General features: G+C 45.6%; 1 protein-coding gene across 1 annotated transcript in view; it reads right to left on the reverse strand.

Annotated features, from left to right (window-relative positions):
* The window catches only part of EI24 (EI24 autophagy associated transmembrane protein), a 314,169-nt gene that overhangs the window by 116,548 nt on the left and 184,262 nt on the right, over nucleotides 1–13,359 (reverse strand). The window contains exon 9 of the mRNA XM_086957152.1: nucleotides 10,561–10,672. Coding sequence (XP_086813278.1) covers nucleotides 10,561–10,672 — 112 coding nt within the window. The remainder of the gene's footprint in view (nucleotides 1–10,560; nucleotides 10,673–13,359) is intronic.

Consider the following 13,359-nt stretch of genomic DNA (forward strand, 5'->3'; position numbering starts at 1 on the left):
TCCTGCGAAGGAAACGCTCTTCCTAAATTTGTATCCAGAACTGCTCCCAGATAGTGGATACTTTGCGTGGGGAGCAGGACCGACTTTTCTGTTTTCACGTGGAGGCCGAGCCTGTGCAGTTGTTGGAGACACAGGTGACAGTCTTTGGTGACTTGATGAGGGGACGAACTCTTCAAGAGCCAGTCGTCTAGATATGGGTACACAAAGAGACCTCTTTTGTGAAGACACGCCGCTACCACTGCCATGCATTTGGTGAAGACCCTTGGTGCGGATTTGAGACCGAAGGGAAGCACTTTGTACTGGTAATGCTTGTTCCCTACCAGGAACCTCAAGTACTTTCGATGACCTGGTGTAATAGGAATGTGGAAGTACGCGTCTTGTAAATCCACCGAACACATCCAATCTCTGATTTGTAGATGAGGACATATTTGGTGAAGTGCCAACATGCGAAACTTCTCTTTGACCACCACCTTGTTGAGGAGTCGAAGATCCAAAATCGGTCTGAACTTGCCTTCTTGATCTTTTTTGGGGACTAGGAAATATCTTGAATACACTCCTTTCCCCCTTTTGGATGGGGGTACCTCTTCGATTGCGTTTTTCTTTAAGAGGACGCTCACCTCCCTTTTGAGGAGCTTTAGTTGGTATGAGCGAGTCTTTTTTGGAGGAATCGGTTGTGGTCTCTTCCGAAAACGTAGCGCATATCCATTGCGCAGTTTATTTAGCACCCAACGATCTTTTGTGATGCTGACCCACTCTGCCAGGTGTTGTGAAGCACTTCCTCCCACTGGAGTGGGTAACGGCACCAGAGGAAGCCACTGCTCAGGCCATGCCTCCTCTAGGCGTGGTAGAGGACTGATGATTTCCGCCTCTGCCCGACTTTCCTCCTCTGTATTGCGGCTTTCCTTGTGGCTTGCTTTGAGACCATTGAGGGGTTTGAACCCTCTGTTGGCCTCCCCGGTTCTTGTTGGTCTTGAAGCGTCGTTTGAACGGTCCTTTCTTTTTTTCCAGACCAACCGCCTTCACTGTGTCTAACTCCGTCTTCATACGGGTCATTTCCTGATCAGCATGCTCCCCGAAGAGTGAAGATCCGGAAAAAGGTAGATTGAGGATGCGCTGCTGGGCATCTGGTTTGAGTCCAGTTAAACGCAGCCAGGAGGATCTCCTCGCACATACCCCATGTGAGTAGGCATGTCCTGCTAGAAGGGCGTTATCTGCTGATGAACTAATCATTTGGTTTGCCACCAAACAGCCCTCCGTCACTGTCTCCTCAAAGTCCTTCTGGTCCTCCTTGGGCAATTTCTCCTTGAATCGTTCCATGGAGTCCCATAGGGCTCTATCGTACCTTCCCAGAAGGGCTGATGCACTAGAGACTTTCAGGGATGAAGCTGCTGTGCTGCATACCCTGCGTCCCCAAGAATCTTGCGTCTTGCTGTCTTTGTCAGGCGGGACCGAAGAAGAAGGAGCGACAGTGTGAGTCTTTTTAGCTGAGGCTACAATGACTGAGTCCGCCGCAGGCTCTCCCTTAACAAAGATAGGATCTGATTCGGCCGGCCTATATTTCTTCTGGATACGTGCCGGTACCGCCTTGACCGTTGCTGGCGTGAGGAAAACGTCTTTGATTGGATCCATTATCCCTGGAACCAATGGGAGTAAAGGCTGTGTAGATGATTTGTGACGAAGGGTCTCAAAAACCACAGAAGTGGACACCTCTGGAACAGCCATCTCTATATTTAGTTTGTGAGCCCCCCTTTGCAAGACGTCCAGATACGTGTTGACGCCGTCCAACGGGGAAGCTCTAGAGCGAGGGCTGTCTACCAGTGTCGGAGAGTAATCCCCTTTAGAATATCTAGATGAGGATGAAGAAGAGGATGATGGAGTTCTCCTTCTCCTGTGATGAGATTTCTCCTTCCTCACTGGTGATCTTCTCGGTCGTTCTTCCCCTCGAGGAGAACGTGATTTTCTCTGATGCTCCCTTCGGGGAGATCTCGATCTCTCCGCCCGTTCCTCCCTTCACGGTGTTCGAGATCTGGGTTGCTCCCTCCGTGGTGATCGGGAGACCCTGGGGGTATGCGACCTTTCCGCTCTCCTCTCCCGAGAGCGTGATCGGTGCTTGGTAGGACTCTGTCTGTCTGCCTCTTCTATCAGTCTCTGAAGAGGTGACCTGTGGAGTGGGCTTACATATCTTCGTAGCCTCTCCGTCGCTCCAGAATCCTTCCAGTTACTCAACGGACCATACCATCTTGGCGAGAGTCTTGCCTGTGTGATATACCGTCGCTGGGGTGTCTGTTGCACCGGACTCCTACTCCTAGAAGAGGACCTCGATGAGCCAGAGGTACCTAAGGAGGAATGGTGAGAAGCAGATTGCGTTACTAGAACGGTCGAAGGCACTGAAGGAGATCTTCGTCTCACCGGTGTTGGAGGACGTCTCAAAAGTCTTTCCCTCGACGTCGAACGCCTCTGCGGCGTCGACGGAGCGATAACCTTCGACGCCGAACGCCTCGACGGTGACCTGTGTTCCCTCGACGTCGACCGGCGATTTTGAGCCGACGACGGAGTCTTCTCCCTCGACGTCGAACGGCGTTGCCCTGCCTTCGACGGAGGTCTCGACGTCGAACGGCGTTGCCCTGCCGTCGACGGAGGTCTCGACGTCGACCGACGTTGGTCTGCCGGCGACGAAGATGGTCTTTTAGATGTCGATCGTCGTCGTCCTGTCGTCGACGATGCCCTCGACGTCGACCGGACACGTGGCGACGGCGGAGGATCAGACATCCTCGACGTCGAGAGCCGACGCGCCGTCGACGATGATCTCTTCCTCGACGGCGAGCGTCTGAGGGGGCTCTTGCTCCTCGATGCCGAGCGCCTCCGTGGAGACGTCGGCGGAGGTATCACACTCTTAGAAGCCTGTCGACGACGGCAAGTGTGATCTGTCTCTCGACGCCGATCGTCGCCTGGTTGACGACGGCGGAGTTGACTTATGTCTCCACGTCGATCGTCGTCGAGATGGTGACGACGATGGAGACCTGTCCCTCGACGCCGATCGTCGCCGAGTTGACGACGGCGGAGGTGATCTTTGTCTTGACGCCGATCTTCTCGTCGACGGTGACCTCGTGGCTTCTCTCGACGCCGATCGTCGCCTAGTTGACGACGGCGGAGTTTTCTTCGTCGTCGGTGAACTTCTTTTCGACGACGATTTCTTCATCGACGCCGGTCCCGACGTCGACGGAGTTTTCTCTCTAGAACTGTCCATCAGATGTTGTTTTTTCAGCGCCGAACCCGGCGCTGAGGTTGATGGACGCTTTGACTCGCCTTTGGAGGGAGTTCTGGGTCTCTTTGAACTCTTTCTCTCTGTAGATCTTCCCCTGACGGATCTCTGGGCCAGACCATAGAGCCTGTTCCTTTCTCTGTCTTTAAGAGTCCTCTCAGACAGGTTTACACAATGTGAACAGACCTTAGGATCATGATCCTCTGGCAAGCATAAAATACAGACCTCATGAGAGTCTGTTTTTGCCTTCTTGTGGCCACAAGAAGGGCATTTATCAAATAGTGTGGGCATCCTGACAGGAAAACCTCACAAAAAATGGACTGCTAAGCAGCTATTTACTTGACACTGTTGTTAAAAGTCAAAGTAAATCAAAAAATAGTTCTTTAGAAGATTTTCTGACTGAAAAAAGGCAGAAAAGTGTGGAGCTGTGTAACCAGGGTCCTTCCTGAAGGAGCCGGAAAGAACAACAGACCTAACTGTAACCCCTGAGTCATGATGGGAAGCTAGGGGCAGAGGTGCCTTAAAGGCCCAGCGTCAGTTTTAGTACATACAGCTACAAGTTAGCTTTCCAGCCTCTTTAGACTGGGTATTTGCAGGGATGAGGTGAGGCTCGCTACTCTATTCTAATGCTTATGACTATTGATGAGGATCCCCTGGAAGAGAAGGATTAGTTACTTACCTGTAATCCTAGTTCTCTTCCAGGGGTATCCTCATCAAAGTCATAAGCAACCCTCTCGCCTCCCCGGGCAAAGGACTTTGTTTATTAAATAGGAGATGTTTTAACCTGTTATTACCATGGTTTGGTTTTCAGTCTCCGAAAAGAACAACTGACCTAACTGTAACCCCTGAGGCATGATGGGAAGCTAGGGGCAGATGTGTCTTAAATGCACAGCGTCGGTTTTAGTACATACAGCTACAAGTTAGCTTTCCAGCCTCTTTAGACTGGGTATTTGCAATGCAGCCTGGGAGCTGTATATGCTTACAGTGTGTTATAAGAATTTCTACTGCTTTCTAAGCATTAAAACAGTTTCTAAACAAGCATTGGTGTTGTTTCTCATGTTTTTAATGCAAATACACATGTATGGTGGAAATTCTTCACAGCATATTCCAGCTCTACTGTTTTATTTGGCTGCAATTGCTTATTTTTATATATATATATATATATATATATATATATATATATATATATATTTATATGGTGGTGTGTGAACAAGAGTACGTGGTACTCGAAACGCGTCACTTGAAGGGTCGTAAATAAACAAGATCATCCTGCCTGAAAACGTGGGGTCTGCCTTCTTCTTTCGCCGCGCTGCGCTGTTGGCGTGGAGGTTCGAGGATTGTGCTACATATATATATGTATATGTTTATATATATGTGGGGCACATATAATATATTGTTTCCGGGGTCCCGCGCAGGGGCGGGAATATTCTAATGCTTATGACTATTGATGAGGATCCCCTGGAAGAGAAAGAAGGCTTCCTGTAGAGTTGCTCAATTGCTTGGCTTGTTATTCATTAGATACTAGTCACTACAAGAGGGCGCTTGTGCTTTTTGAGAGTGCTTTCAATTGCAACAAGTGTCTAATTTAACAACGCACAAGCACACAAAAAGTTACTGTTGGGTCTTGTACTTACTTGATATACGCATTGCCAATCTGTAGTTCGTTATCTATTGTGCATCTACACTAGTTTCACTCATTTATTAGTTTTCCCATTTACTTTTCCCGTTTTATCATACTCTAACAGAATGTCTATGGCAACTTTTTACACTCAAGGAAAAATGCATCTCCTAAGAAAAAACTTAGTTGGACTATTTATAATATTAGAATTCGAACGGATAAGCAATTAATCCACCTCTGACCTATCGAGTGACTATCGTACACGATCAAACAGGGATAATTGTAAAATGTGATCATACAGGTGACAAAAACTAACTGTTGGTTACACACACCAAGTCGAAACTACTGACAAACAATTTGGTGACACTTTCTTAATCAGGTAGGTCTCTTTATTATTCTTTACTAATATTATCCACCTTCTCTCTATATATTTGTGGTGGATAATTGACCTAATGAATCTCGGTACGCATTAGGAAAGATATCAGTAGATTATTCTTATTAAATAGACAAGGGTGGAAAGAGGTCCTTCTCCCTCTCACTTAACAATAATCCCTCGCAAAACATAAAACTCACACTTGGCACCTGTTGAATGACAGTTACTGTGATATCCTCTTTCTAATAGAAACCTGGCTTAACACCCACTCAGCCCCAGACATTGTCATAGCCATCGTGGAAGGCTACTCGATTACTCACAATGATCCAGCTGCCGGAATAGGCGGTGGGATCACCATCTTATACCATTCCATTTTTAGTTGTACATTTACGAAGCTCGCTGGCATAGGCATCATTAATGGTCTGGTCTTTTTCCTCCAAATTGCTCCCAAATTCTCCCTATCAGGAGACTTAGTTTACTGCCCTCCTAAAGCTCCGGCATCAGCCCCTGATGCACTTATCACAGTTCGTACCCCTTTTTTATCACAATACTACAACTGGGTCGTCCTCGGAGCCTTCAATGTTCACATACACAACTGACTGTAGATCCACACAGCATTTCAGTGAGGCGATGTGTGACTTTAACCTCCCCCAATTGGCAACAGGTGCCACCCATACTGGTGGTCAGACATTGGATCTGATATTCTCTAACTTTTCCTTCCTTGCAGTTGCGGCCACATTACACTAATTTGGACAGATCACTATCTTGTGAACTTCCATGTATCCTTTTCTTCAGCTCAATCGGGCCCAACTGAGCCCAAGATCATCTCTAGACCCTGGTAGAATATCCCCAAGTCCACCTTACCTCATGTTCACGCAGACAGAGGTGACCACTTTGGAAGGGTTGGGGGACACAATCAACTCCTTCAATAACTCCCTAGCATAAGGTTTTGGTATTTTAGCTACCCCCAAAACCTTTTCCAGTAAACAAACCACACTGTCTGCCAACTGGTTCACACCCAGTCTTCAGGAAGAAAAACTCTTATGCAAACAACTTGGAACGAAAGTGGCGTTGGAAGTATGACATGGAGGACAAGTGGGTTTATAAAATTGCCTAAAGTAATATAAAAAAGCCAAAATTGCTTTCTGTTGCTCAGAAATTGCAGCGACCAGAACGGTTTTTAAAATCATCAAAGCTTTCTTGAAGTCAGTGGTCTGCAAACAAAGTGTGCTCTCATCACAGACTGGCAGAATACCTCTACTCCCGTTTCCACTCTGAAATGGAAATAATCTGCTCTCTTTAATCTGTCTCTAGAATACGGAATGGTGCCTCTAAACTGATAAAGGGTACTGGTGATCCCGTTTTTAAAAAAAGCAAATGCCGACCTGCAGATCCTGGGAAATAATAGGCCAATCTCATAGCAAGATGCTAGATTCCCTCGTGACTGGTCAGATCACCAGCTATGTGGAACAGAACAAGATTCTACATTCATCCCAGTTGGATTTCTGCGCCGGCTTCAGTAGAGAACTTGCCCTACTGGGAGTCACTGAATGTATCAGAGGCAACCTCGTCTCACCTTATCCACTTAGAAAGGCTGGAGGAGGTGGGGAACACGGGTCGCGCTCTTAAATGGTTTCACTCCTTCCTAGCTAGTAGGCAACAGGCAGTTTTCTTCTCGCTCTTCACCTCCAAGTCTAGAGGCATAAGCTGTGGTGTCCCCCAGGGTACATCACTAAGCTCAAACCCTCTTTAACATCTATCTGGCCTGCTAGCTCTAGTTGTACAAAGTTAGGGTATACGCATTGTCTCCTACCAGACGACATGCAACTTATGCTATCCTTCCATCAACTTGAGGACACTGCAATTGGGGATCTTTAGGCCTGTCTCAAATCTATTGCTCAATGGATGCATAATAGTTATTATCTTGACAGTGGACTGCTCCCTCCCCTGCACAGCTCCACTGCAGCTGCTGCCCCATTAGCTGCCGCTGACCCTCTGGTCAGTAGTTCAAGACCATCCTGCACCTGCTGGCTCCTGTCTGAGCGTCTCTGATCTGCCTTCTTTCTTTTTGTTATTCTCTCTCATCCTCCATTATACTGACCTTCGCCACTTTTTGGACATTTTTCTTCTCTGCTTCTTTTTTACCAGCTGCTGCGATCCCTCCGCCCCCTCCAGTGCCACTTTCCTGCCTCCCAGCTGTCCAGTCCTCCCCTGCACTTTACTTACTGGGGCCCGCTGAGCAGTAAAGGTGGAGTCCACTGATCTTGGCAGTGGACTGCTCCCTTCCCTGCACAGCTCTGCCTGGTAGCTGCTGCCCCCATAGCTGCTGCTGAACCTGTGTTCAGTAATTCAAGGCCCTCCTCCACCTGTAGGCTCCTGCCTGTGCCTCATTCCTGATGGTCCAGTGGTAAAGCATCTTTGCTAAGCTGCTGCGCTGCCCTCTGTCTCTTTGCTCGGCCTTATACCTCCGCTCCACTGTCCTTTGCCACTTTTTTGCCTTTTGCCAATTTTTTGGTATATTTCATCTCTGCTTCTTTTTTACCTGTCACTGCTATCCCCTGCAGCCAGCCCTCCTCCAGTGTCACTTTCCCGCTTCCCGCGTTGACCACCTCCCAGCTGTTCAGCCCCCCTGCACACTACTTAATGGTGACTGTACCAAAGGCAAGTCTGTCAGCGCCCATCTGCGCCTAGACTGCGCACAGAGCCACAGACCCTGGTTCTCAAACCATCAACCTCTATGACACCAGCAACCTTCATGCCGACAACACCAGACCCTACTCCGCCTGCAGCCGGACATCTCCAATAGACACCCAATGCCCTTTCTCCTGCAGGAACTGCAGCTGCATCTTCGTTTGCCATTGCACATCAGCCCAAACCACCACATGACCGACAAGCACCAGCCACCTCAACTGCATCCTACAAAACACACGTTCCCTCCACAAACGCTGTGGAGGTCTGGGACCTGCTCGACTCCGTCAACCTCGACATTGCCTTCCTCACGGAAACCTGGATGAACTCCACCTCAGACATCGCCATCACTATCCCAGACGGCTACAAGATTATCCACTAGAACTGCCCCAACAAACCAGGGGGAGGCATCGCCATCGTACACAAAAACACCCTCCACCTCACCATCCACGCGGATGACCTCTCAACCAACATGGAGTACCTTCACTTCCAGGTCCATACCAACCCGAATTCCCCCCCCCCCTCCCCACCCTCCAAACCCCGTCGTTCACCGGATGGCCGCACACCATAATTACGGTATACATCTTTAGTGACAGGGTGAGGTGGAGAGCAGCCTGAAATTCGCATATGGAGGGATACGCTGATCGGCACTAGACCAGTGCTGGCCGATAGACAGTCTGCGTATCTACATGCCATCTTTTGCACGGAGATTCCCCAGTCGATTACAAAGTAAGCATTTCCTCAAGTCTCCTAAACTTGTATTACTACAGCAATCCTAGAAGAGCTTATTTGAAGATCACAATTATAAGCCAGCCATACCTAAGAGTCATCGTAAACACTAGCGGACTCATGACCATCAATCAAAGTCTCATATTTTACATGGCTACCCGATGAAGGCTAAAGGCCGAAACGCGCATAGGACTACATTGTATTATATTCTTAGCCATGAGATATATCAATGTCCTTATTTGTGCTTATGCATTTTCAAAATTAACAAAAAAGAATAATGTTGTCTAACCAAAGTGAAAGTGATACCATGTATATAGAGGATTGAATATATTACACTCATTATGTTGACCTAAAGGCAACTGTGATATTATACATTGTCATCAATTTATATAATTGAAAATAAATAAATATCATTAGACCGATCAATGCTATAGGAATAGCAGGTCGAAAATGCACAGAATTGTTTTAATATTTATGTGATTAATATTTTCCTATAAAATATATGAAAAAAACAAGAGGAAAAAACTTTTTTACTAAAAAGATGAATAAAGTTAAAAACCAATAAAAATCGTTGCTTAATTTTTTGGATAGTTACTGAATTACAGTCCACTATCGATGGTGTTTCCTATGTAACTTTTCACATATACCATACCAACCCGAACACCTTCCTCTGCCGCACCCTCTTCTACAGACCCCCAGATCTCGTTCACACTTCAACTATTGCATCATCGACTTCATCACAGCCCAGGCCCTCACCTCTACAGACTACATCCTCCTCGGTGACCTCAACTTTTCCCTGTACCACTCCAATGACAAAAACACCTAGTCTCTGCTGAAGAACCTCGCCACCGTCTGACTCAAACAACTGGTCACCTCCCCAAACCACTCAGTAGGACACACACTCAACCCCATCTTCTCCACCAGAGACATCACCGCCTTCAGCCATACCACCGAGCTCCTGTGGATCGACAACTGCTGCATCCACTTCTCCTTCACCAAACCTACAGTACACTACCATGCTCACTGCTCCCCTTGCAGTTATCTTTTTAAGTAATACTTACATTTAGAGTCAACTGAAACTAACAGAATTAGTTGACATGGGCACCAAGGTTTTGGTGAGGTACCACATCATGTCAAAAGTTTGCAACAAGCTAAGATAATTACTTCTGACAAATAATCACTACAAGCTTTAAACAGCAACACACATAGAAAGTTGGAATCTCTAATTACGACAAAGACTTTGAAAGTATAAGTAATGGTAGGGACAAACTTTCTTCTCTAACTTACCAATGCTTCTCTTTCAGTTTCTTGGTATTTAATTTGGAATACTAGCTGCTGTGTGTGGACTATCCTAACAGGCCATTGCTTGCTGCTTGGGCCTATACCCAAGGTCCAATTTTAACCACATCGCTGCTGTGGTTATTTTTCCCCTGTGCTGGAAATTACTATTCTACTGTATTTATGACGAGCTCAGCTCGTCATCAGCACAGCTCAACTGTGCCTCATGACGAGCTCAGCTCGTCATGAGCATGGAAGGGGTTAAGGCAATTGACAGTGGAGTATAGTCCTGTACTCTGTAAAGGGTATTAAGATTCGGGAGAGATGGAGAAAAAAGGGTATTTTAAAATAATGTTAGATACTACTGTCCGAGAGGCATGTCATGTAGGTTAACCAAGTGAAATTGTTCTGAAGATCGCAGAATTTTTGGGCACATTTTTTGCATTTGAAAAATGATTCTCACTTTCAACTCAACTTATCTTGCCAATGTAAACATTCTCCCTGGGATCAACAGCAAGTCAGAAAACTAATATTACTTAAGAACACTATAATTCTTAATCATTTAAATGACTTTAAACCTCATCAGATTTCTACCGCATTAGCACCCCTTACCTGATAATGTATGAAGACTGCATTGCAGTGAGGGAGGCCAATGGAAGGCCAAATCCAAAGTAGTAGGGCCAGTTTCTCTCGATGTTGGATAGACGCTGATGCATTTCAATACCTAGTAAATAGAAAAAATATGAATTCAAAGACATTTTAAGTAACAGACCAAAAAATAAAACCTCTAGTTATAAAAACACATACAGAATGTCATCTAACTGAGATGATCAAACTCTGTGTCCATTTCCAAAAGAAAGTAGAAAATAGACTACGATTCCTTTATCTGACATTATTTGCAATTGTTCAAAATGGTATAAGTTATCTCCTATTTTTTTTTTTTTTAACAGGCATTAAATCTTGTGTGATGCAAAATGGTCTGAGCCTTTAGCTCTAAGGTCAATGGGCTAAAGCTGGTTCGTCTGCTATAGATCTTCTTTCCCAAAGTCCTGCATCTTTTGACCCAAGTAAGCAGAAAGAGAAATCTGTGTAGAAAAATGTACCTGGGAAGGGTAAGCTAGAATTATCACTACGTTCATCTTCTCAGGTGGACAGTCTCACCACGTCATATTCGCTAACTAGAGCCTTTGCTTTGGCTTTTGTTTTTCAGGCTTGCACCAGGAAGGCCAACTAATAATTTTGTACCTTAAATTCACTCAGAAAGATCGGTAAAGTGGCTCATCACTTGACGTTTCTTATAATGGATGCACATTAAGATGAATTACTGAGTGTTTTACACTTGTCAAGTCTTGTCAGTTTTTGTTTTACTTTCATACCCTTTTTTTCATTCTTTGCATTAGTTAGATGTAAATATATTTCCCCAATAGTGCAAAACCTTGTAGGCTTATGGCACTCTACAGATAAATGGATTTGGTGGAGTTTCATCTGGAATATAAAATAGGTAGGGGTGTAAACCTGCAGTGTCACAAACCAGGAGAGAGAGAGGTTATTCTTTATGACCTCCGCATGTCTTCCCATTAAAAATAGTCATACGCAACACAGTTCAGGGTCCCAATAAAAACTCAGAGCTATTATCTATGCTATCCGATAACCCACAGCATTATATCAATAATAGGGGAAGACACCTCACCCACCAACTGGTGGCATTCTCCGTCATTGTCGTCTAGTCGCATCCAGATCATCTCAAATAACTAATTGGGAGCTCGTAAGTGTCTTTTTCTGGACAAATGCAGCTCGATTTACCATCTAAATTCATCCAAAATAAAGGGAAACCACCCATTCCATGGATTAGTCAGGAAGAGGAATTTATTACTTACTTAAAGGCTATTGATGCGGAAATAATGTCAGCTGAGAAGAGAATCTGTTTGCATTGTTTAGGCTCGGAAGGGCAAGTAGGATAAGTTACTTACCTGTAATCCTAGTTCTCTTCCAGGGGGTATACTCATCAAAGTCATAAGCAGTGAATTATCCCCACCCATGTGAGGGACCCCGGAGCGTGTATGTATGTATATATATGTATGTGTATATGTGTATATATATGTATATGTATACATATACATATATATATATATATATATATATATATATATATACATATACATATACATATATATATATTACCTACTGGCGTGTCGCCAGTAGGTATATATAGTTAGGATTTTTTGTCTATGGAACTTTTGAAAATTCTATGTCTAATAACTTTGGCGTTTGTGGACGGAATCGGCTGAAATTGTCAGGAAAATGGCACATTTTGTTTCTGAGCAGCCCCTGAAAATTTGGGGGGGTTTCGTCAAGGGGGGGCCGAGAAAAAAGGGGGGTCCAAAACGCGTTTTTCCCATGTTAATTTCCATAGGGCCTTTGGCCTCACTTTTAGCTCGAACTGCTGAATGGATTTGCACGAAACTTGGCAAAATTGTAGGGACTGTTAGCCCGATGTGCCTTTGCTAGGTCTCAATATATGTGCTCCAGTGGATTTTGAGAAATTAACGTTCAAAACAAGATATATATCTGTAACAGCGCTCCGGGCTGCGCTCCGGTCCGCTTACTTTTCGCGAAACGGAACTTTGCGATGCGAAGCTGATTGGCTCCCCGGTGTCTGTCAACATTCTAAACAGTCCGGAGCGGCCGCCATCTTATCTCTCGGTAGGATCGAGAGAGAAGAAGAGGTGAAAAACGAAGGGGGAATTTAATGAAAGGGGGCAAGGTATACCCCTCTTGACCCCCTAGGAATGTTGTTGGGGTTATTAAAGGGTCCCGTGGTCACGGTAGAAGCGCTTCCCGGGCCGCGAACTGGGCCGCAAACTGGTAGCGAAACGGGAATTCGCCATTTTGTGCTTCGTTTTAATTAAATTACTAGGTATAAGGGGGTGCGGGAGACGTATCCTAATCCCTTATGTTTTCTGAGGGTGGCTGAGGAGGCTCATATATGTTGATACATGTCTTCCAGCGGCTGTGCGTGAGCTTTTTTTTTTTTTTGCTGCGTGACGTCTGTTAACGTTCGATTCGATGGAAATCAGGAAGTGTTGACCGCCAATTTGTCAGTGCGATAAAATATTTTGTTATAAATGAATCCTTATTGATAAACATTGTCTGCGCCATCTTGCCTTTTTTCCAATGCCACAATTTTGTCGTGCACGGCAGCCATTTTAGATGCCAGGCCGGTCCCAGGCTATCACCTAGCCCTGCGGATGTAGTTTATGGCCCCAGCTGTAGAGAATCCAGACATGCCAACCCTCCCGATTCAGGCGTGAGACTACTGATTTCAGTGCTAGTTTCCCGCCTCCCGATTTCTGCAAGCAAAAACCCGGGGGCATATTACCAACAACTAGCGATAATTTTTGTCTCTAACTT

This window comes from Lissotriton vulgaris, chromosome 2_1, assembly GCF_964263255.1.
Source record: "Lissotriton vulgaris chromosome 2_1, aLisVul1.2, whole genome shotgun sequence".
Taxonomy (NCBI): domain Eukaryota; kingdom Metazoa; phylum Chordata; class Amphibia; order Caudata; family Salamandridae; genus Lissotriton; species Lissotriton vulgaris.